Source organism: Apteryx rowi, unplaced genomic scaffold (genome assembly GCF_003343035.1).
Source record: "Apteryx rowi isolate R43461 unplaced genomic scaffold, aptRow1 scaffold_246, whole genome shotgun sequence".
NCBI lineage: Eukaryota > Metazoa > Chordata > Aves > Apterygiformes > Apterygidae > Apteryx > Apteryx rowi.
In genome coordinates this window covers 671,259-696,698 of record NW_020448819.1, presented here as the reverse complement: position 1 = coordinate 696,698, position 25,440 = coordinate 671,259, and the positions used below count along the sequence as shown (strand labels likewise).

The 25,440-nt window shown below is 35.2% G+C and overlaps 1 protein-coding gene across 2 annotated transcripts in view; it reads left to right on the top strand.

Moving 5' to 3' along the window:
* The first annotated feature begins 871 nt into the window (after positions 1–871).
* PLCE1 (phospholipase C epsilon 1) overlaps positions 872–25,440 on the top strand; it is a 146,309-nt gene continuing 121,740 nt past the window's right edge. Inside the window, exon 1 of one of the 2 annotated variants that reach the window (XM_026066683.1) lies at positions 872–2,068. In XM_026066683.1, the coding sequence (XP_025922468.1) occupies positions 875–2,068 (1,194 nt within the window). In that variant the 5' untranslated portion in view covers positions 872–874. The remainder of the gene's footprint in view (positions 2,069–25,440) is intronic. The other variant, XM_026066682.1, reaches the window with a different exon arrangement.

Sequence of the window (25,440 nt, the reverse complement as noted above, 5' to 3'; positions counted from 1 at the left end):
CATAAGTTTAAAAATAATATTTTTTTCTTCAAAATATTTTAATTATCCTGGCTTTAAGTTAGAGAAATTATAGATAGTAAACTTTCTTATTTCAGTTTGCATATATATCTTGTAAGTTCAGTTACTTACAGTGTAATTTCAGTGTTACAGCTTCAGTAAAATTAGTTTTATTCAGTCGTGTAGCTTTCCGTAGTGTAATGAAGACACTATTTAAATACATAAAATTGATTGCAATTTCCCCAAATTGGAAAGTGAGACTTGTAAAGACATATTTAAACTTGTATTTTGAAATTCTCTAGGTTTCAGTGTAATTATCTTCTGATGTTTTGTGTTCCTTCTCTTTACATAAAAGCCATTTCTTTGTGTTGTAATTGTGATTGTGGACATTGTGCCATGGATTCTGTTAAATATATATATATATATAATATATGTATTTTTTTTTCTTTACAGAAAACCAACTTTTTGGATGTCCTGCAGAGAGATACGTCTTTGGCATGGATTATACGTTCACTTTTTTTCTTTTTCTGCAACCCGAGGCAACAATATTTGTGCTACATCTGATAGAAGAATTAATTATGGGAAAAGTCAAATGGCTATGTCACATTAAGAAGCTGATTTAAGAGTGTTTATATATCATGCAAATAATCCACAGCTGGGAAAGATTAATAGCCCAGTAGTTAAACGAATTACTCTTTTCTTTTTTTTTCCTTCCACCCCCCCCCCCCAATTAAAAAAGAACAAGTAACCAACGTATGTTTTACTGTGTGTTTCCTGATTATTTAGCATTGAATCTTTTATTGCACTGAAATCATGGTGTGATGATTGGTAGAATCCCCTCAAACAAATATCCAACAGCTAAAGATTGTGTGTCAAGATGACCTCTGAGGAAATGACAGCTTCTGTTCTTGTGTCTGTGGTACAGGGTAAAGTGATACCTGCTCAGTCAGCTGGAGATGAAAATAGTGAAAATGCTTTGAACACCAGTGTTATAAAAAGACATACTGCCAGCCCGGGAAGACAAACCACACACACGCTTTCATACTTACACAGACTTGAACAAGAAAGTCTTCAGGGCTCTCTGCCCAAAATATTCTCTCTGGCAAATGAAGAAATGACTGATGACAATAGTAATGAAAACTTCTGGGGGAGGAACAGCCCCATCCCTGATTCAATGGAATTTCTTAATATTAACCGTAACATTGTACAGAAAAACTATAAGAGCAATATTCCATGCAGCCAGTTATATAAATCATGTGATTCTTTAGTAGGGGGAGATATGTGCCTGGAAACTGGAATTCCTGTTTCACTGGAAAGAACCATGCTTGCTGAAATTCAGTTGAAAGTGGATGGACCTTCGTTAAGAAGCCCGTCAGCTGTAAATAAGAATGCAACTACCGATGCTGATAAGGTAGCCTTTTTTCACTTTCATTGTGCTAGCGAAAGAAATGTATCGAAGGCTTTGTGCAATTTACACAACAACTTCATTTTGGATAACTGCTTGCAGCCAGTAAGTACTGACGATGATCACACCACTGGTTCTACAGCCTGCACTTGCAGATTAGTGGAGTTGACAAATAATTGTGAGAATGGAAATGGGCAACAGTTGTATGATGGTTGTGACACTTTAAGGGATAAGTATTTATGCCTGGAAAGAGCAGCAAGAAAGGTTAAAGTGGCATGCTCAGGTCACAACTTCTGTGGAAATAACTTTACTGGAAGAATGCCCTCAAAGCCCTTTCTGAGCCATTTTGAAGACTGCAGTGATAACTGTGAAGAAGAGATGGAGGAGGATTTTTTTAGAAACAAAAAGGAACGTTCCACTTTATTAATAAGACGTTTTTGTAAAAATGATAAGGAGGTTAAAAAATCAGTTTATACTGGAACAAGAGCAATTGTTAGGACTTTACCTTCAGGGCACATAGGAACTGCGTCTTGGAATTATGTTGAACAAAGGAGAAACGGCAGCGGCTTGAAGCATTGTAGGATTACAACAGAACAGCTAACTATAATTCAGTCCTTAATAAAATGGGAATTTAATTCCTTTCTTCAGAAGTCTTTGTGGTATGAGGTAAGCTTTTCATAGTTTTTTGTTTGTTTGTTTCTGTAAGACTTTTGCTAACCTGATGACCTTTCATTCAATGAAATGCCTTTGACTGACAAACATTTAGTACCACCTAATAGGATATTTCATCTAACCATATTGAATCTCAGCCTTGTGTTGAACACTGCTTTTTAGAACTACATAAGCTGAATTATTAAAAACTCATTTTGGTTTAAAATTAGCATGAGGGAATAATTATAATTTTACATTTCTATAAAATTGTATTTATGGATAATTATGCACATTTATATAATCTTTAATTATAATTATATGAAATTGTGTCAGTGATAGCAGAAGAATGGACTTGATGGCCCAGGAGCTTCATGATGATTGTGTCCTCCAATAATATCCTAATATCCTTCTAGAAACTAATATTTTTCTGTTTAGGTAGATGATTAAAGAGTTGTAAGTACAGCTGTCCCTCAGTTCTTGTATCAGATAGCAAAGCTTTATGGTGCTGTTCATTACTGTGATACTCACTATCCCAACCAGTGAAGAGTAGATACTTGCTAGTGCAGCATGTGCCCTGGTGGGTGATCACACTGCACTAAAGGAATGATATGAGCTACAAATTTATCTAATGTGGCATCAGCTCAGTGTGTTTCTGCAGTCTTTTATGCTTTGTGGTGGGGAGGGGGAGAAGGGAGGGAAGGGAGAATGTTGCATTGCTGAGATCTAGGATAACTTTCACTTACGCAAATATGGAGAGGTAAGGATGTGTTCAGGATTCTTCTTCAGGTATTTCCAGTTTAACTTAACTGACATGTCTGCTGTGTTTTCTCACCACTGCCACATAAAACTGAGTGTATAACATTTTTGGGTGTGAAAGGTTTAATTTGAACGCTTTTGTAGTACATATACAAACACAGCAATAACTGTAATAAATTCTGTCTGTGAGTGAACAAAAGATTAACAAGTACAGTAAAACAGTCTAACTACAATGCAGAGTGTCTTCTTGTGTTGAAAAGAGGCTTAAAACTACATGTTTTAAGTCTGTCTTCTTCCAGATGGACACTTCTGAAATTTTTTTTGTACCAACCTCTGTATTTAATCTTCTAATGTATAATAGGCATCAAACATTCTTAGCATTAGTTTTCTGTTATTTTAGTATCAAAGATAATTTCTGTAATTTCTATGTGTTTATGGTTTGTTATTAGCCTTACAGATGCTTTTATACAAACATGAAATTAATACTGTGGACTTTTCAAATACTTATTAAACATATGTACTGAGTTAAAATAGTGTAATGAATTGTGAGCATTTGTAGGAAGTGTTCATGTTAATAGATGAAGAAGGAGAAAGTAGCAAATGAATGTGGTAATTTGTTCTTTCTTTCCCCTTATCTCACCCTTTGAGTATGCATGTGTTTGGAACAGCTAAGTGAACAGTAGCTCTGTTTTTCAGGGCAAAAAAGTCAGAGAAATTCAGTTTTCCTAATGGTACTGGTGTAACAGAGAACAATAAAGACCTTTATGTTTTAAATGGGAAAATGTGGGTCTCATTGGTGCATATCTCTAACATAATTTTAGAGCTAATATTGGAAAGGTACTGAATTGTTGTCTTTTTTTTTTTAATTTTTTGACTGTTCCCAGTATAGGAAGGTAGGACTGAGGCTTTGGATTATATAGAAAATACAAGAAATAATACTTTTTTAAATGTAGCATATGATTACTGCTTTTACATATTTTATATACAGATTTAGACTTCTCCGCTGTGTAGTTAGTGTGCATTGTCAGAGAGAAGATTTTTATGCTGAATTACTTTTTTTCCTAATTTTTCATGTACTTGTGTAGCCCTGTCCATCTGATAAGGATAAGCATTGCGCTGTGCATGTGTTTAACATGGCTGTTGTGTCTATACATGAGAAATGTGCTTGTCAGTGTCAGAACAGTGAATGAGTGCAGGCCCTCATGTCAGTCCATCTTAAAGCTGTCCCAGACACCTTTGAAGACTTTGCCATGGAAACAAATACTGGGAGTGCAAGCTCTGTTGTTAGCTTTGCTTGCACTGGTGCAGCATGTCCACTTTTTTGGTCCAACTCAGCTGCATCACATTAGCAATCTGTAGAATTATAAAAGTCATAGTTTCTAGAATCATTAAACCTTCTGTGCCTGTGACACATTAGGTTCATAGTGCTGACGTCCGCCTCTTTTTTTTTTTTTTTTCCTGATAGGGTGGTGTTTCTGTGGTAGTGTTATATAATATGACAAAAGTATTCAGGTGCACTATTGACTAAGACATAAAATATGAGCAACTCGCTAGGCTACCCCCTGGGTGATTTTCTCAAACCAGGTGAGTGATCTGGTGATCTCCAGATGACAGTGTAATTGTGCAACAGCATAGCTGCAATGCATAATAATTGAATTTTGTAGTTAAGCTTATTTTGTAGGTGTCAGCACCGTCTTTGCTGTGTCATTACGTTCCTGATACCCATAGCTGAAGCTTTAAGAGGCAAGAATTCTGCTGGCTTGCATTCTCTCCAGCTGTTTAGGCTCTACTGACATGCCAAAACCAAATGCAATAGCAATTGAAAAAAACCCTTAATTATTATCACTACATCTGTTTACAGATAGAATCTTAACTTTTGTCTGATAAAGGAGTGTTTCATAGTTAATTTAATTGGTATAATATTTCAGCATCTATGATCATTGCACATTTTTTCATGTAGGTTAAATTCATTTCAGTGTTTTTGATTCAAGTGTAAAACTGATTTAATGCAAGGATTCGTGATTTCTTGCATGACTAATGTAAGGATTCTTGTAGTAAGAATTCTTGCTTGCCATACAGTTGACCAATAATCAGCTGGTGGCATCTGTTAACTAATAGTTAAGGAGAGGAAAAAAGATTGGGAGGTAAAGAGTTTTACTGCCTTGTTTAAGAAATGTGATATCTGAAACAATCAGCTTGGAAAATACTTTTAAAGGAAACAGAGCCAGACAGAAGAGGCATAAGAAGTTTTCCCTTTAATATATGGTGTGTGTTTGTCTGAAATTTTTTATTTAAATTCTTCAGAATTAGAATTAATATTTTAATTCTGAGCCTATAAAGAGGTTAATTCCCAATTCCCCTTCCCCCTCCTCCACCCTTCCCCCTTGGGCTGTCCCAGCAACTCTAACCAGTGTATCTTTCTGTTGTATGCTTTCTGACTTCTCTGAAAATACAATTTATGTAACTCAAGTTGATTCCAGAATTTTGGGCGTCATTATGCTGGAGATGTTTGCATTACAAAAATGACTTTTCAGATAGATTGGTGTTTTGCTGTCAGTCATGGAATTAACATCTACTTTGACTATTCTCACAACCAATCACACTAACTAAATACAGGAGCACTTTACATTACATGAAAACATGTACTTGTATGTTTATGATCAAACGAAATGTTAGTAGTGCTGTTTGTTCAGAGGAGGAGATTTTGTTGGGGGGGGAGTACTTTTGTCAGGTGTAGGATTTACTATTTACCTTTTATTGTCAATATTTTGTCAGAATGAATAGTGTACCCCTCTTTTATCTGACAGTATCTTGGAGGACACATTTTCTGGTACAAAACATGTAATTTATATAATTACAAGACCTATGCAGATTCTTAAGAGGTAAAACAAGAAAACTTGGAAGCATCTGATTTACCCTGTGTACTAAGGACAGTATGAGAAGCATAAGAGTCTTTGAGTACGTGTTTTGTTTCACTCGGATGACTAGTACGATTTGGTGAAACAGAGGCGCAGCTCAGTAGAGTGGCCCCAGGAAACCACCTGGCAGTAGGAGTGTTGCTAGTGAAGTCGCTCTGCCAAGCTCTGTGAGGTTCCCAAGCCACAAAGCAGCCTAAGAAACTAAAATCTCATAGGTGTTCTCTTGTCGGTTCGTTTTAAATTGTTTCTGTAAGAGTTTCAGGTCTAGATTCGCTGTGCTAAGAACATCATTCTGATAAGATTATATGTTTTTTCCACACTTTCTTCTTGCTCCATATTTAAAAAGAAGAAATTATTTAAATGGACTTCTGCATGTTTCCCTCCCACTTTTGCATGTATGCCTAAAATGTTACACTGCTCTTTATGCTAAAGTTTATGCTGCACTTTTTTATTATAAAAAGACAGTTTGCAATTCTCTACCGTATATGGATGTTACTATGAATTACAGACAGATTTGGGGTTTGAGATTCTTTTGTTTTCCCACTTGGAAATAAAATTTCTTAGTCCAGCAGTCTGAAAGGAATTTACAGGAGAAAAATGACATAAAGCGAATAAAGCAAGTGGCCTGGGTTCTCTTCCCATTGAACAATCAGTTTTTTCTCTGACTGTGCACGAGTATCTTACCTGTTACTACTGTTGTCATGTTTCTAAACAAAAAGGTTTATTCATATGTTAAAGTAGTTTGAAGGAATGGATGAGCTTTGCTCTGTTCTATCTTGACCCTGCATTACTTTTTTATTTGTGTAAGAGTTACAGCCTTTTATTTAAAGAAAAAAAAAAAGTTCATGAGTAAAACTGACTAGTTGGAAAGAAATCAGGGAAGCAAAAGAGGAGCCAAATAGGCATGAAATTATGTTTTCCCTTCAGTAAGTGCTGTAAAAATAAATTGAACTTTGTTAAATGAAGCTCTGTACTTGTATTTGCTTTGGGTTGAGTTACTCCAGTTTTATAGGCTAGCTTTAAAAATAGAACTTTTACCTTGTCTGCCTAAGTAGTCAATTTTATTGCTATAATGTGTGATAGAGAGAAATCTGTTCGTACTTTGTGTTATTTTGCAGTTGCCTTACAGCTTTAACAATTTGGGGCCAAATTATGAACAATGAGTTTTAGCTGTGAGCACACTTATGTATTTAGAGCCAATAGTGTGGGAGTCTTGGCAAGAGCAATACATTATGTCTTCAGTTTTTCCACATTTTCTGACTTTCCTTCTAGTGACTGTTCATTAACTGTAAAGAAGCATGAAGATCTGTTTTAGAAAATCTCCCTGCAGCACGCTGAAGAGTTTATTTTAGAGTGTTATAAAGTTATCCCCTCTTCTAAATTGTTTTTAGTTTAAAAACTAATTTATCTCAATTACCTATATGAACTATTGAAAAGTTTTGACCGTTCACTCTGGTATGTATGAATAAAATCTGTGCTGTATAAAGATTGCTCTGTTGGTGAGTGGGTAATTAAAATCTGAACTCATGAAGTTTCATACATATTTTCTTTAATTTATCTTGCTTTTCTACAGTCTTTTGGAATCTTTTAGAAAATTTATAAAAGAGAATAAGCTTGGGCTGACAAGAACCAATAGGCATATATCTTCTTGGTATGAAATTTTAAACAGGGACTTGTAGGAAATTTTCTGTTCTTGTAAAATGATACCTGCAGGAAAAAGGCCACAATATTTAAGGCATCCTCCATGAGATACAAGGTTATTCAGTTTCTTTATTTATGAAAAGTGTTTTGATATCATATAGTTATGAGCATCTGGTTACAAAGTGTGTGTATATATATATATATATATAGTAGTCAGTAGTATGTTTTTGGATATAGTAGTGACAGCTTAAAGAAAAGGAATAAAACTTGAACATAATGCAGCTGTCACGTACTATCCAAATACATATGAACCGGGTTATCAAGCGACAGGAAAGCTCTGAGCGCTCCCCCACCAAGGAAAGCTAATTGCCCGAGTGCAGCAGCTGGAAGCCTGGTGACTCAGGGCAGTGTGACAGCTCGCAACTTTCACCAGGAATGTCGGAAGTGGGGCAGCGCTGGGAACATAAACATTCAGTCGTGGCATTCCTAACTTCTCTTTCCCTTTTCTTACTCTCCTAATAACTTCACTAGAAAATTGCAAAACTAGAAGCTAGTCTTTATCTGCAAAACACACATGTCGTACAGTGCTCATTCTGAGATGCAAAATTGTGTGGCAGAATCCATTTTGTTATCACTTTTAAAACCATAACCATAGTCATTTTTAAAATGAAATTGAAGCTTCATGTTTGAAATGTGCTTATCAATCCTCTAGATGAGCATGAGAGAGGAATATCTGATCATTCTTACTTATAGATGGTGGTATTGTCCTCACTTTTGTAGAAAGTTCAAGAGTCTTTTCATTTATGGAATTACAATACTTACTGTACAAAGTTACGATTTTCTTAGAATAATAAATGCTCAAGGATAGATACCTACAAATAAGTGTGCTACGACAGTATGGGAACATGCAACAGTAACAAAAAGTTTGTTTTTATTTTGAAATCAGCACATGCACCTGCTATAGGACTCTCTGAACAATTTAACTGTTGTGAAAACGGTAGATTTTTCTTTTTAGCTTTTCCAGTAACTATAATGTCTGTTGACTATTTCCAGCATTTGGACTTCAATTTCATAATAAAATTAATGTGAGCTTCTTTTGAGATGATTAAAAGTGATTCTTATACTCTCCATGACTATCTTGATTTTATTCTCCTGACATTTTAAAATTATTTTCAAAAAATCACATCAGATACAGACTTTCTTTAGTAAAATATGAGCAAAACAAAGTATGTGCTATAGCTGCACTGGTTTGATACTGCGACAGTCTTAGTTCTTAAAGTGTTCACAAATTCTCCTCAAGTATTAAAGAGTGGGTGAAATTCTGGTCATACTGAAATCTGTTTAAAATCTCCTACAGGGCAATGTGACTTGGAAGGAAAAAAAAAAGTATGTACAAAACAGTTATGGGCTTCATGGGATCCAGAATTTTACATTAAATCTTTTAATAAATGAATTCCAAAATCTTACATTAAACAGTTTTAAAACTATAGCTTTAAACTAAAATTATTGTCTATATAAATATGTATAATGCACTGAAAAGATGGTCAGTTTGGAAGGCTTAACTTGATACTTAAAACCTCCTTGAATTGTTAGCTGCAGATAGCAGTACCCTTCAGTTGCACAGGCTGTTACTTACTGTTCATATTACCACTCTGTTCAGAAGCCCTACTTCTGGACCTGACCCTGTTGTTCTAGCTGTCTTACAAACAAGTGATGATCTCAGCTGCTCTGTAGACTTAGAGACTGGTAGTTGTATCGCTCAGGCATTGGGTAAGAAGAATTACTGCCAAACTCTTTCATGCTGTGGCCTAACTTTCAGCAGGCTTAGTTAGCTCTGTGCTACACTGTAGTCTGCAGCATGGACATACCAAGTTTCTAGTGGTTAAAAAACAAAAAACAAAACCACCAAACAGTTTTTCCACCAGCATGAACTGTTAATGAACTGTTTGGTGATTTTGGAGATACATGCATAAAAGCAAACAAAAACTAAGGTAATTTATATATATATATATATCTATATATCCAATCAATAGTAAAATACTATTAGTCTGAAATAAGGTTTTAATAATTCTGTATGGTTTATCTCTCAGCAAAACCATAAGAAAGTATCTGAGCCGTGGAGAATTGTTCTAAATGTTATTTTTGCTTGGACCAAGAAAAAGACCTCAGAGAGAACTGTCTTCAGTCTCCTCTGTTTTAAATTAGGAGTTTGTTGTCTTGAGTAACTTTGTGGACTTAGAGCATCATGCTACACACTTGAGGCAATTATAATACGACCCTGTGCATGTGCCATATATTTTACTTTATATTAGCACAGTACAGTTGCCATGGGAACTATAATATTGGACTTCCTATCTATTGTTTACTATCTTAGTATTGCACTAAATGGTTAATGTTTTTAAACATAAATGTGTTTTTGAAGAAGAAAAGAGGTTATTTCATGAACACTTGAATATTTGCCTTTTCTGAGCTTTACTTGTATTCTGACTCACCTACATGTCCTTTTGAAATTCGCACCATTTAAAATACACCAAGGGAGAATTCTAGAAATGCAGAATTTTTTGGATTCTGAACATTTCATTGACATCTAGTGATTTGCTAAGAGCATGAAGGAGGCTTTGGTGTCTCTATTAATGCCATCTCACTCGATAGGTTGCGACTATGTAGAGGGTCGGTAGAGGTTATCAACAAACTGGAAGTAAAGCAGGGATCATATGTAAAAGAGCAGTGTACTAATTTTCCTATTCTCTGGCAGTCCAGAAATACAACTGGGCCTTTTTTTTTTTTAACCAATAGGTGAAAGGGGACTTTTACAGTAATTTGAATGCTTCCTTTAAGCAACAAAGTTCCTTAAGCTTTCATCTTTAGCAGGCATTTGTGAATCATTTCATATTTAATTTGCCTTGCCCGGTGTTTCTGTGCCATTGGTTTGGAAAGACTGTGAATCCAACCTTTGCAAATGGTAGATCACTTTTGAGTCATTTTTTTTAGTTTTGAACATGTTTCTCATCACAGTTTAGCTTTGACCAGCTGTTTCCTGTTTTTCCTTACAGTGGTTCAGCTGTTGAGGAGATAAATGCATCAATGGTTTCTTTCAGAATTAAAATTACTTTTATAAAATGAGGGAAAATTAAAACTAATAAATCAGATACCATTAAAAGTAAAGGTATGGTGAAGTTCATAAGATGAAGTTATGCTTGCTGTACCTAGAAGATTTTTCACGGATTAAAAAGCTTTTGCTACACAAGAAGCTCTTTTGATGCAGGAAAATAAATCCATCATCAGAAACACTAGAGTGATTAAGCTTTGTGTGGGGGATTTGGTATGTGCGACTGAATTTTTTCAAGCAGTTCCAATGCAATATTTTTGTGTCCCTATGGGAATGTATTGGTTTATCTGATCTGTGATCTAGGTAACAACCTGACCAGTGCATGCATAAGTTTCTTTTCAGGATTTGGCCTGATTTGGATAGTGGATATGTTGTTTTTGTAATCATACAAACTATTTTGGAATTTTAGAACTGAGTTTGTACATGTATTTTTGCGGCATAAACCAAGATAGTTCTTTTGTTTTTTTTTGTAGTTATTTTTTTCATAGTGAAGTTCTCCATATGCAGATAGCAGCTGCATCTTTTCCTGGCTTCAGACATCTTTCTTCAGGACCTTTAAATGAGTTATTTACTAACCAGGAAGGTGTTTATATAGATAGTAGGGGAACTACTGCCTTGCCCTCTGTCTTCAGGATTGAGGTTGTTACTATGTAGGATATGGAAGGATCACTTGTGCCCCTTCTTGTTTGGCCTGACGTAGAAGGCTGTCCTGTAGCATCCAGCATCGCCTGTCCCTTGCGGTGCTTTTGTCCTCCTTGTGACCTCTGTGGCCAGATCTTTCTTAGCCTGCACCCTCTGACATAATGGAAAAGCACACAGCGAAGGCAGTTGGCATCACATCAACTCCAATGACTAGTGATCCTCGCTCCCTTGGTTGAAGGCTTTAAATATTTTATACCTGTTAGGTCATTGAGTTTCTTATCAGTGGGTAGCAGAGGAAGAACTGGGGCCTTGTCTGTAACGAAGGTCCCAGCCCCAGAACTGTAGAGCATGCATTTGCTCCCCTGGACAAGGTGCTGTTTCCCTAGACTGTTTTTTATCTCTGCCCATTCATAGGCCCTACCCCAAACCATTTTCTAGGACTCCGCAGAGTTCTGCAAGTACCAGCCTTGATGACCTGTATCTCTCAGGGTATGTTCCAGCTGTTGCCATTTGAAAAAGACAGCCCTACAGCTTGCGCTGTCTTTGTTTTGTCATGGTCTTTTCAGGCCTTTTCTCCCAGGTTCCTTTCGGAAGATGACCCAAAGATCTGCTCTCTCTTTCTAGGCTTCCTGATCCTGGAAGTCTCCATGGGACTTCTCACTGAATTCTGGGAGGGGAGGTGGGAATGTTGGTTTTTTGTTTTGGGGTTTTTTTTTTTTTGAAATTCTAGTTTTTTGTATCTCCTCCTAACTAGCTTTGCTCTTTTTACTTCAAGTCTATCAACAGCAGTCTGTTCTTGCTCCCCAGTGTCATTCTTGAACTTACCTTCAATGTTTTGTTAACAGGCTTCAGCTTGCTTACTACTCATACACTGGTGGTCTTTATGGAGCCTTCTTACCCCTCAGTCTTCTGCATAGAGAAAAGCTTCCCAGTTTATTTCCCTTCAGTTATCTACTACTGGATAGTGTTTTTCATACTATTCACTATCTACTATCATGATCTACTCTTTAGCTGAGTCTAATAGTTAAGGCTGTAGTTCCTTCTTCATGCAATTGTGTAGCCTGTATAGCAGTCCTGCTTTTGTTAGGTTATGTTAGCTGTGTTGAGCTCATATCTCTTTGCATATGGCATCTGTACCATTTACAAGTATTATATTTTGGTTTGAGCATTTTTCTGCTTCTTCCTTTCCATGTTCTTTTCAGATTCTTCTTCCAGGAAAGTTTAGTAAACAGCATTTAAACTTCACATTAGATGATTGATATGCACATGCTTGTGGTATTACACTTTCAGACTGGAATTGGCTTTCAAAAAGAGCTGGTATTTCGGGCTGAAGCTAAATGTCCATTTCAACATAGTATCAGAGAGTATTACATTTGTAACTCCTTTTTTTTCCCTTTTCTCTTCACCAGTGAAAAAAGATGTGTTTATTCATTAGTCTTTATATTAGGAGTTAATGACCAGATTCCTCTGATCCTTGCTTGTTTTCTCCAGTCTGCCAAGAACACAAGGAAAACAACAGCCAAGATGAAAGCAGATTCACAGGAAATATCCATCTGGTTGTGACTCAGTTGGATCTGAGGGGACAAAAAAAAAAAAGAAAAAGAAAACTTCTTCATTAAGTAAAAGAAGTGGAAATTCATTTAACAGTACTGGGCAGAATTTCCTAATGAGGTATAAAAGGTTAACTGAAAGAAGTAGTGAAAAGGAGCCAGTGAGTTATGAAGAGCTTGGAAGGAAAAGAAAAGAGATAGTTGACAAAGAGTCTTTTGAATTTTACATCTTTAAAAATATAGAGAAAAAACCCCAAATCTTACTTCTAAACCTAACAAGAAGTAAATGTTTTGCTCCTTTTCTGTGGAAATAAGACATATCTAAACCAGTGCTAGAACTATCATGATTGATCTGTGTGAAGGTTGCACTTTCAAGTAGAAGTATTAGGAAAATTAAAAAGAATTTGGAGAGAGATTGTTAGTCATATTTTGATTGCTAAACCATTATGAACAGAGGCGCTCTGGCAAGGCTTGGTGTGACAAGGCTGAGCATGTGTGGCAAGGGTCAGTTGGGCTGTTTTGCTAGTTTGTTCGATTTTTAATTAGATGGTGTTTTCTTTTTTTTTTTTTCCCCCAGGAATATTTTCTGCTATGGTATGCATCTAATTAAAATAATATACTTCATAATAATGTTTTTTTTTTTTAAAAAAAGCACATCTGGAAGTTGAGAAAATGAGTTTCAAAGTCTGAAGAAAAAATTAGACTTAGGGTTCTTGTCTGAGAAGTAAATGAAATCCCTGTATATGGTGCAGTTAAACTTAATTTTGGAAAGGCTGAAATTCCAAAGTTTCTTAAAAGACTAAGATGGGGCATATCAGAAAATTTAACATGGTTATTGATACCTGAGTCTCTCTCCTTGCTTCCCAGATTCTTAAAGGCTACCACCTCTTGCCTTTAAAGAGGAGCAGGGCTTCCAAATTCGGCTTGCTCATGTATTAGTATCATCATGGTAGCAGCAGCATTTAACAGTGTGCACATGCAGGAAGAGGTATTTGATTGCTTAGGTGACATTTGTGTATGCACCACAGTGTGGAAACCCATGCTCCACAATTTGGCTGAATCCAATTGGTAAGTTTGTGGTTTTTGACTGAGATGAGATTATTTTCTGCATGTTCTGTCAATAAATAAATATTAAACTGACTCAAATCTAAGACAGTCTAGACCATAATGTGATCTCCTTTTTTTGGGAAACAGAAGAAAAAATTAATGTTAAATATCATTTTTTGAGAAGTGAAAATATAGTGTCCCCAAAGATTCCTGTAAGCCCTGTATTATTATCCTGTAGTCTAACTCATCCCTCTGCCCCAGCTCCTGTCCAGAAGTCCTATTTCTTTGCTTCCCTTTTCTCTGTCCTGCAGTCTGTAGAGTAGGGGCTGGATGGCACAGTGTGCCTGCACGGTAATAAAACAAGTTCAATTTTTCCAGATACTTCTTTTGAATAAACCCTTGCCTTATGTCCAGGCCAAAATATTAAGATATTAAACTCTTCAAGACTCCTTAAGAGTGGGAAACAACTTCCTAATGAATTGTCAAGATTATCATTTCTGAGAAAATAAGTAGCTTATAACAACTGACATATAAAAAAGAGCAATTGTTCAGGGCGTATGTGTATAGAATAAATCATTACTGTGTAACATTGAAAGCCATATTCTTTTTTCTTCTAGATATTCCTCTCTCTCTGAAACTGTTTTTTGCAAGAAGAAAAGTCCATAAATTAAAAAATGGATTAAACGCTGAGCGGTTGTTAAGAGGAAATTTGAAACCGCAGTGTTTCTGTAATATGGCAGAATGTTGTTGCCATTGAACATTCTGAGGTTTTATATTTTTGTACTTTCCTAATTTTTAATTTATATGTTTTATGATGGTAAGCAAGTCATTCAAATCAATTTGTCCCTACCACAAACTATCTGCTTACTGAAGAACATTACCCATTTTTCCCTATTATCTGGCCTTTTGTGATAGAGAGGTTCTCTTTATTAATGTGTCTGTTAAGAGATGTGGTCTGGCTGTTGATCCTCCACATTTATTAACAAAAGACCTAAGTATGAATGAGGGTTATAAAAGAAATGCTGCTTTTTATTTCCTGCCTGAGTCAAGTTTAATGCTAGGATCACAAAACTTTGTAAGTCATTGGTTCAAAGTCTGGCCTGTTTGCTACTTGTTGCAAGTTGCTACTCTCTAACCAGCTGTTGACATTATGTCTAAAATGGTTGCTCTGTCTTGGTGTAATACCATGGACAGATACAAATGATCTGACTCCCATCAATCGAGAAGGCATGGAGGTTTGAACTGTACTTTATCAGAGCTGATCCTTCCAAAACAGGAGGGAGATGCTGTGAGAAAGCTTTATTTATACAGTAATTTATGTTATACTACTTCTTTGAAGGTAAAATTCACATTTTAATACTATTCAAAAGCATTATGGTCAACATTTTTAAATACAGACATTTAAATTATATGCCCATAATTCATGATCAGTCTACTGGATAAAATTATCATGATTTTAGAGATGTTGAATGTCTGATATTTCTCATAAACAGACCAGCTACATTTTGAAGTCTTGTTATGGATTTATAGGCCAACTGGAAAATTTGGGCCTAAATTCCACTGAAACACTGTGTTTGAAAATGTTGACAAGACCTCTTTCTGTTTGACTACAGTATCTGTGTAACTGTCATCACTGATTTCCACTTAGATCTAGTTTGTATGTATATACAGATATATGCATGTAAGTGTGTATTTTTTTATATATGTATATATATATTTTGCCAGATCATAAATAACCATGAATATATAATGCCCGTAATGATAAAGTCTTTGTCTAGCTGTGGTCCTTTTGACAATACAACTTATTTCATTAGAGAACTTGGATAAACTATAGTGGTAGAAAAACCCTTATGCTTTCTTTATCCCCAAACTGTGTCTCTGCAAGGATGGTTTTGCAGGTATAACTTTACTTGTAGAACTATATTAGCATCTCCTTGCTAGGACAGAGAAGGCCAGGGTTTCAGAATGCTTCATAGATGCTTACGTTGATTTTGATTTTGAAAGCGTGTTCCTTATTCTGTACCTTGATTGCAACACACGTCTTTTTATGTGTTGTGTTGAAACAGTATATAATTTCTAAATTACTGTTGAAATGTATAAAGTTAGAAGAAAAACAGAAGAAGTTTATCTTTTTCATCGGTGTCGCTGAACTTTGATAGTATTGCAAGTAAAACGTGAGGCATGTGCCATCTGGTGGATAAAATTATTTATACAGTTTTATTGGAAATCTTGTTATATTTAACAAGCAGCTTCTATTAACATTTTAAATCAATTTCTGTTCTATGTTGCAATATCTCTTTAATTGACATTAGTGGATATTTCTGTAGTCATAAGCAAAGGAAAAAAATTCTGAAAGCGTAATTCTTTATTATTTCAAAGACAAAATGAAATTCCAAACTTGGTTCCTGTATATATCACATTACTAGGAAAAAAAAACACCACCCAAAACAAAATGGAAAAGTAACCCTTTTTACTCCACTTTAAATACTAATTTTAAAGGTTTTAAAATGTCCAGTTAGACAGAGATCTTCTCAGTATTGCCTTGCTCAAGCCCCTGCCTTATTGCATATTATAGTCTGTTTGGTATAGTCTTTGCAAAAAGACTGGAGATTGCTCTACACGTGCTCCGACACAGCAGGTGAGCCTGGAGTAGCCTTTCAGAGCTGTCACGGTCATGGCGTACAGTGGCCTTCAGGTTCTATTGCCTGCAGCTCAGAAGTGCTTTTATTCAGCAGTTTGGGGCACAGGTTCTTCAAGAAAGTTTTGTGCACAAGGCTCTGCTTTTAAAAATGTTAGACTGCTAGTAGGTGTGAATGTAGACATCGCTTGGGTATTTTAAAAACCTAGATTAGGAAGATGAAGTAGAAAGTATCACCAGTATTCGAATACTGTTCTTTTCACATGAATGTGTGCATGATGTCAGGATTTAAGCTTCAGGGTTGTTTACTGAATAGACAGAGCGTGGCAACATGAAGTCCATGTATATTGATTCTCATAGAGAACTTCTCTATGTTGGTTCTTATTCTTTACTGTTTTAGTGGACAGGGAGGAATCTAGCATCCTGTTACATATTGGAAGACTATTATTGTGACTTCCTCATTTTTTTCCTTTAGACTGAACAGACCTAATTTATTCATTTTGGGTTTTTTTTTGTCTGAACTTACCATTTCAGAAAATAATTGAAAAATTACTTCATGTGTCTTTCATACTGTGATTTACTACAGATTTGATCAAATGAAAGCAAGTTAATTCTTATGGTCTGAAAAGGAATGAATTATTCAAATATATTGTAATCAATGCATGTGTGAAATGGAATTGTCATCACCAGGTCGTGTACAGGTATCTTTCCATTATCTAAGGTAATGGTGAGGAGAGATCTGAAATATGACACAATGGAAAAACCAGGTAATGCTGTTGCTTCTGCACAGTCTTGATCTCGCACAGGTAGTTCAGGTGTCTGCACTGTGCTACACAGCGTTCCCAGCTCTGAAGGTTTATTAGTTCAGTCATGGCACACACACAAAATGGAGATTTAATTGCATGTGGAAACACTTACAGTTTGTTTTAATACTGGAAGTAGCTGGTTTCTTTAGAAGTATTTTAAATGATACTTTTTGACAGTAGGTTTACTTTTAGTAGACTTAGGTTTATAACGTGATTCAAATTTCATGGCTTTGTTATATTTCTTGTAACTAATTTATTTCTCAACATTCAACGAAAAATAACATTTAAAAATCTAGAAGAACAAGTGTTCACATTATTTGCAAAAATCACGGTTAAATGTTTTTGCACCTCCCTATAACTGAGCTTATTTCTGAACTAAGCTGCTTTGGCACTTTGTGACAAGTATTTTATGAAGGAACAGTGTGTACAAGCTCACACCCCTATTAACCGTTTCACTGGTTGGGGAGTGCATGTTCAATGCAATGTTCAGTAGAGCATTGCTAAAATGGCTACAGGTTTGTGCTTCTTTGCATGGTCCCGTATTCTTTCAAATAAATACTTATGCTATATTGGGATCCAGTTCTTCAGTTTGTGCTCTGAGTCTTACTGTGCCTAAAATGTTTTACGTGGTTATTTACCCTCAAAACCCCACAGGACTGCAGAGGATTCAACAAACACTGGGATCTAAAGTTGCTTTAAAAAGATCTTTTCCTTCAGTTTTGTAAGCACTTTCCACTTGCTGTTGTCTTCTTTCCATGAAATGCTGAATGAGTCCTTTCATATTATATTAAAAAAAAAAAAATCACATTTTCCCCCAGTCTGATTGAACAGTGGTCAGACAAAAGAGAAATAGAAATGAATTCTGGCCTGAAACAGGCTAAGAGATTCAAAAAAAAAAAAGAAAAAAAAAAAGAGGTTAGATATGTTTTCCTATCATTCTTGGAAAAAGGTACTTAAAAGGAATTCTTAAGGATTCCTTCAGGCAAATTATGGTGGAGCCCTCCTCCACTTTCATTGAAGACTTGGGCAGAAGTTTTTTCTTGTTTTCATTTCCAGCTTAAGAGGCACAGTTAGGGAGGTAGGGCTTCTTTCACCCTACAAGACCAAGCAAAAGAGTTACGTCAGTCCCATTAATTTCTTTAAAGGCTTTATGATGGCCTGTAAATAAACTAATTTGAATCCCAATTTTTATTTAGAAAAATAAAGTTCAAAATAGAGAATTCCATGTTGTAAATGACAAAATTTACTTTTCTGGGATCTTGTCTCCCTTTACCAGGTTGAGAATCTTCACAAAGTGGTGTAGAATTAGGGACTCAGTATTTTACTGCCTTTCTTCTACAAACCAGACAAAATACTCCTTCCCTGAGGTGAATTTGCCAGTCATGGGACTGGCATGCTACCCAGCATTCATGGCTTTCTGTGTTTATTTGGCTTGGACAGAGGCGATATTTTATTTTGGATAGGGTCCTATGTCATTGCATATGTTTATGTGAATATAAACAAAAAGAAGATTCACTCCAGGCAAATGATATGAATATGAAAAAAAAGATTTATTCAGTTTGCTTTGTTTTGTTGCTTAAAATGTTATCTATGTTCACATATATATTTGAAAAATATTTTAAAAATGGTAGTTATATATATGTGTAGTTATATATATGTGTATATACACACATATGTATGTAGTTATGTAGTTTTGCTCTTGGTAAAACGACAAAATGAAACATGGTTTTTGTGTACAGAGCAGTGCAAACAGTAAAGGAGGTAGATCAGATTGTAAGTGCAAATTTAAAAATGAAATTTAATTTTTCAGCCTATACTGCTATGTATTTCAAGCAAGTTTAGGTTTTAAATTAGGAACTTTTACAAAAGCTCAATCAAGCCCTGATGCAAACTGTGAATCATATGTTTGTATTTTAGAAGATTGGAGAGAATGTTATTATGTAGCTTGATGATTTCTTTTATTATCCTTAAGAGTTGAATAATTTCTTCAAAACCAAAGCTGGACTTTTTCTTAATTCTATACTTGAAGATGTCAGTGCGTGGAAGCTTGGAAAAGTAAGCTATTCATTGAGATACCGATATCTGGAAGTTCTCAGGTGATAGATTTTTGTATATAAAAAAGGAATTATTTTTCCTGTAAAGCATAGGAGTAGCAAGTGGTGATAAAATAAAAATTATGAATGTTTCCCAACTGCATAAATTGGGAAGAAAAAAGGGATTTTGACCTGTTAACCAAAGATACTGTACAGTAATTTCAAAAAACATCATAACATTACTCATTAAAGTCTTTATCAGCAGATTTTTAAATGTTGGATATCAGATCCATTGTTGGAAAAAAACTGATTGCCAGTTTGACTTCCTACTATTTGAATAAGATTTTGGACAAAGCTTTTTTTGCATGTGTTTGTACTATTGTCGTGGCTGTAGAAAATAATTTTCCTACCAGTAGGTGGAATCAGATGAAAATCTTAACAATTAAACACAGTGTGTAGCTGTATTGTCTGGTCTGGCCAAAAGAAAGAATCTGAGTTTGCAGTTCTCAGATAATAGCAGCTTTCTAAATAAAATTTAGCTCAGAATATATATTATATTTACAAATAGCATAGCTTTGATTCTGGTTACCTACATGCCAGAGTGCACATATTTTATGATGTTTACCACTGTCAGATTGTAAAATATTCTCCTGGATGTCTTCCTTCTTACGGCCTTGTTCAAATATTTTCTAGAATTTCTTTCTGTTGACTTTATGGGCATTACCTTAGTGAAAGAAAATCCATAACTGACCAGTAGGCAGTTTTTTCCAGGCAACTTTTTTTTTTTGTAAATCTTAAATCTACCAATCTTAAAATTACCAATATTGATCTATATGATCCAAAAAGTAATGTGCCAAAAAACTTGGGAAAATGTGAACTTCATAGGCAGTATTTTAGAAAATAACCATCATTCTAATTCTTCAAAATTAGATTTGCTTTCAGTCTTATTTTATGACAAAAGCTGGCATTATAATTTCTTTTCTTTACATGACTCAGAAGCATTCAGAAGAAAAAAAGTGAGGAAAGGGAATGAAGGTTTCCTATTTATATTGTGTGTGTGAAGTTGTGGCAGAGCTGATACTTTGTTAATGTGATGTGTAATTATTAAGAAGATAACAGGATTGTCACGTGTTTGTATTTTCTCTGAAAAATCTGAGCTGTTGCGCGAAACTTGATCTAAGAGCAACTGACTCCTACACCGACGTATCTTTACCCAACTCATAGAAAGAGGTATGTGATCCCTTGGAAGAGTCATATAGTAAGCAAAGGTTCACCTAATCTTGTAGTTGTGGCAGGTGAGGGAGAGTTGTTCAGTGATGAGAGGGATACTGGAGGCTAGAAGTCACAGATTTTACTTCAGACTCTTCCTCTGAGTAGTTCTTACTTTGGAGATGTTATTTGCATACTTATTTTCTTCACTTCTGCCATATTTGTAAAACTATTAGTATTACTTACTGACTTTGGGGTATAGCTTTCCCACCTCTTGAGCCTTTTGGAAAGTAAGAGAAAAATTCACCTAACTAGTAGAAGTAATAATTTTCAAAAAACTTTAGAAATTAGGAAGTGCAAAAGAAAGAAGATATTAAAGTCATTAGTAACAGACATTTCTGGCAAGGCTTTAGCACAGCTTTTCCAGTTGGTCTTTGTCAGGTATAAAAAGCTCAGGCTAGACTTCAGTCTGTTTTTATGAGTTCCTCTAAAATGGCCTCCTGGATTTTTGTCTTCCTTGTTACCAGTAATTTTATGAGTTGGAGAGTTCCCATTTATGTTCTTGGAGGAAATAATTTTTCATTGGAATGTTTTTCTCCTTTCACTGAGGAGAAACTTTCCAGGGACAGTTTGGATCAAATCATATATGTGATGAAAAGCTTAAGTTACTGGAGCTCAAAATATAGCTCTCTTTCTCAGTGAGGGGACTGGACTACTTAGCATGTTGTAAATGCATGTCTTGGTACAGACCCAGGTTCCATAGAGTCTAAGAAGTTAAAGCCCTTTGGGAAAAACTTACACAGGCAAATTTCATGAAATATATGTAGGAGAACTTGTAACACCGGAGTTCTGCATCTGTTTTTTTCTGCTTTGGGACAAGCTTGGCAAGCAGACCAAAGAGGATATGTTGGATGTTGTTTTGATTCCTCCTCCCCAGCTACTTCTGTATACTGTAATACTATTTCTTGTAGATTTTTGCTCTCCTCCAATTCCATTCATATAGAGAAGTAGAAAGCTAATGACATGTATTTAATAGTTTGTAGGAAATGTGTGCATTTCTTCCATACTATAGCACAAATTTTCTGCTCTTTCTGGTGTCAAAGCAGGCCAATAGTACTGCAATTAAAGCTATGTTGTAATGGACAGACTCTTAAAGCAAGAGTCAGTATAGTTGGTCTTCTACAGAGATTGTTTGTTCTCCTTGGAAAAAGAACAAAGCCAAATAATAGTGTGGGTCAGAGCACCTTCAACTTTCTGTCAAGAAAAGCCTGCAGCTGGGGAGAATTTCATCTTCTGCTAAAGCAAGTTGCACCAGCAGTTGCTCATGCACTGGCAAAATAAACTATTAACCGTCATCCCTCAAGCATTCTGCAGTGGTTTGTTTACCTAAAATTCCTTGACATTAGTGAGAAAACATAGCTTTTCTTTTGAGGATTGGTATAATAACAAATAACAAAAAAGCTGTTGGTGTGGGGTGGAGGGAACAACATTGTTAAATTGTTGGATACAGATGAGTGGAATCTGTTGTAAATCTTCTCATACCATTAGGTTACTATGTTGGGGCACTGAAAGAACAAGGAAAGCCTATTTGACAGGAAAATTATTTGGCTTTCTTGCTAACTCTGTGCTAAGACAAAGAGAGCAATGATATCTTACTAGTGCCTGCCTCCTGGGTGCTTCAGGCATGTCTTTGCTTATATCTAGTCCTGCATGTGATACTTGGTGTTTCTGGTGAGATCTTAGAAGAAGCTCAGGCCTGAAAGCTTAAAGAACTGATACTTGTCAACCTTCTTCTCCCAGTCTTTTTTTGTGCAGAGAGGCACTTCAGGGCATTGTGAATTTAGTTAGACAAGCCTGTTTGTGTAGCAAATAATACGTTTAGGGCCTTGGGGACATGGTGATCTTCAATACAACTGATAGACAGCATCACCAAACTATACGTGGAATTTAGATACTGTTTTGTTCTTCTGCACAAGCCCTAAGTCCCCAAAGAGGAAAGAGAATTTCATTTTTTATCTGCCAGGAGTGCACTTAAATTGTATTTGAACAAATCTGTTAGACTTTTGTTTTGTTGGGACTGCCAAGAACAGATTGGCTGTCTTGAAATACTTCTTTGCATAGTGGATCATGCTGCACATTCAAGAAGCTTAAAAGAGTAAAGGAGTTTCTGTACTAGATGGTATCAGGGTTAACACTATTCAGGTACTGATGTAGTCATAGGCACTTAGAGCGAAGTTTTTGTTGAGGACTCCAGGAGTTTGGAATTTTCAGTTCAAATTATGTCCTTTGATCAGGTACCTTGCTAAATTTTCAAAGAACACTATTGCAACTATTGTAGAGCAATAATCATGAAAAGAATGTAGATCTTTACAGCCTGTAATATGTGGTTCTACAGCTGCTAATCTGTTGATTAGCTTTGAAGTTACTCCTTTTTATTTATTTTATTAGTTTTTCTTGTCACTTCACTTTTTTCAAAGCCATTTTGCTAACAGATAGCTGTGTCCTTTAAAATGTCCATATACTTGAATATATCAGTGCAGTATGAACTAAATGTCTGTACTTCCTGCCAACAAGCTTCGAATGTATTTTTGAATAAATTCTATTGTAATTAAGAAAAGTGATTAAAATTGCTTTATCCTAACTTTATTATATTCACTAGTTTGCTTAATTCAGAAGGACTCCTGTTGCCCTACTTTACAGTGGAATAGAAGCTGTCGCTGGGACTGGAGAGTTTATAGAAGAGATGGGCATCTTTTCATTAATATCTCATATGTAAAAATAGGGCTACCCTTTATGGAGAAAGTGGTTTTGGTGAAATGAAGGAACAGGCTTGTCATGTAAGATGTCCATTTTCTAAGTATTAGATCTAGAAACAAAACTATCTGTAGCCACTTCTCCTTGTTTCCAGTGAACTTTTGGCAGGCCAGCTAAGGATGAATAGTTGTTTTTGTAATGTGTACTTGTAAAACATGCATAATTATAGGAGATTCCTTTGAAGAACTAATCTGTGCTGCAAACCTCAGCTTGATTAGGAGTGCATCCAACATGTTTCCTGTGGGAGAGGTATCTCAAGATATTTGAGATATGCCCTATCAAAGATATTAGATTTTGACTGATGTTCTTCCACAGAGTAAATCAGTAGCTAGAAAACAGAAAGCAGAGTATATGCACCTACCACATGTTGTCTTTCTGCCTAGAAACACAGTCATCACTGGGCATGAATTAGGTAAAGAAGAAATAGGACTACCACCTTCTCCCTCAATAATTTCCTCTATGAACTCTCCTTCCATTGTACTGGTCCTGTTGCCTTCTGCTCCAACATCGACTCATCAATATTTCCCAATAATATAATGAAGTTTCTGCATGTGGAGGAGATGCGTTTACCCTGTCTTTTCGTGCTTGGGAATTCCATGAAAAGATTTTAATCAGTATGGATGCCATTGAAATGATATGTCTACTAGACACAAATTGTCACAGAAAAAAAAAAGAAAAAAAAAGCGCCAAATTTTAGAATATCCTGTAGTCATGCCTTGTCTTCCACAAAATGCATTTCCCCGGACAGTAACAGACAGGAAATCTCCTTTGAGTTGCTACACTTGAGGAAATAAACTGCAAGCTGGTATCAGGGAGTTTTGGGTAGTAAAGAAGGTGGTTTAATGTCAAGGAATACCAGAAAATCAGTGATTAGAGATAAAGAAAATATTTTCTTGAAAGAATGTTTTTCCATGGATAGCTACTCTATGATAAATTTACATTTCATGATTTTTAGTAAAATTAAGGATTCTGTAGAAAGATAGATACAACTCTTCCAGAAAGTCTTGTTCAATGAAAACATGCATGTGAAATTGTCTTTGCTTCAGTTCTGGAACAGTGAGCAAACTGTATTGTAGCATCAATTATAATGCCAGAGCTAACAGTATTGAAAATGGCTATAATGCACTAATCTTTGTAGTATTTAATGACAAATCTACAGAAAAGTTTCTTGGAATGATGTGTAGTAAAAACACTTAAAGTTAGGAATATAAATATGTATATTTAAGAAAATTTTAAAGTTTTCTCTAACGTACGCAATATCTTTTCTTTCTTGTCAAACACAACCATGAAAATGGACATACTATGCAAGTTTTGAAATGCTGGAAGAAGTTTAATACAGAAAGGAAAAAATATTCTGATTATTTTTGACCCCAAAATTCTTCTGAACTAGTGAGGCCAGATAGTTTTGTAGGATTTATCTTGTAATAATTCTTTCCTTGTTTAAAAATTTTGTGACAAATGAATGTTAGGTGTAATGTATGTGTTTTTGTAAGTAATAAATTGTGTATTATGTTTAAAGTTAAAACACACCAAACAAGATAGATTTTATTCTTTAATAATGAACATTCAAAATATATTTATAAAAAAAGCATTAGAAACCCATAGTTCTGTTCACTGGGCAGTAAACCTTAGCAAAAGCTGTATCAAGTATATGATTTTTCATATCTAGTATCAAATATATATATTTTTCAAATATATGATACCAAATAAATTAAATACAGAGAGAAGATTTCTTTCCTCATCTTTCCAGTTTCATAAGCTTTCATGACTGTGACCTGTGGTTGAATATCTGTATGACACTGTAGATTGAATAAGTATGAGAATTGAATTTATACGCTTAAAATCTAGATAAAGAGAAGGCAATAAAAAATCACTAGTATTACAGTTTCCATCAACTGATAAAGGTTTTGTGAATTCTGTTGTTTTTATGTTTTTACTGATCTCAGGTATTTCCTACTATCTTTACGTTATTTGCTAGATGACTTGTTATATTTAATAACACTACTAAGTACTATTAATACAATATTAAAACACTGTTACAACTTAATAATTTTTTTCAAAAATCATTGTGTCTGTTTTGTATAGGATAGGACAAATCATACATAATGGTCTTTGCTGCCATGTACCTTTTTCTCTCTATTTGTTGTTATTGGTTAATTATTCTTATAAAACACTGAAGGAAGCTGTCTGGTTTTACTGACAGTTGGGCGTTTTGCCTGGTTTT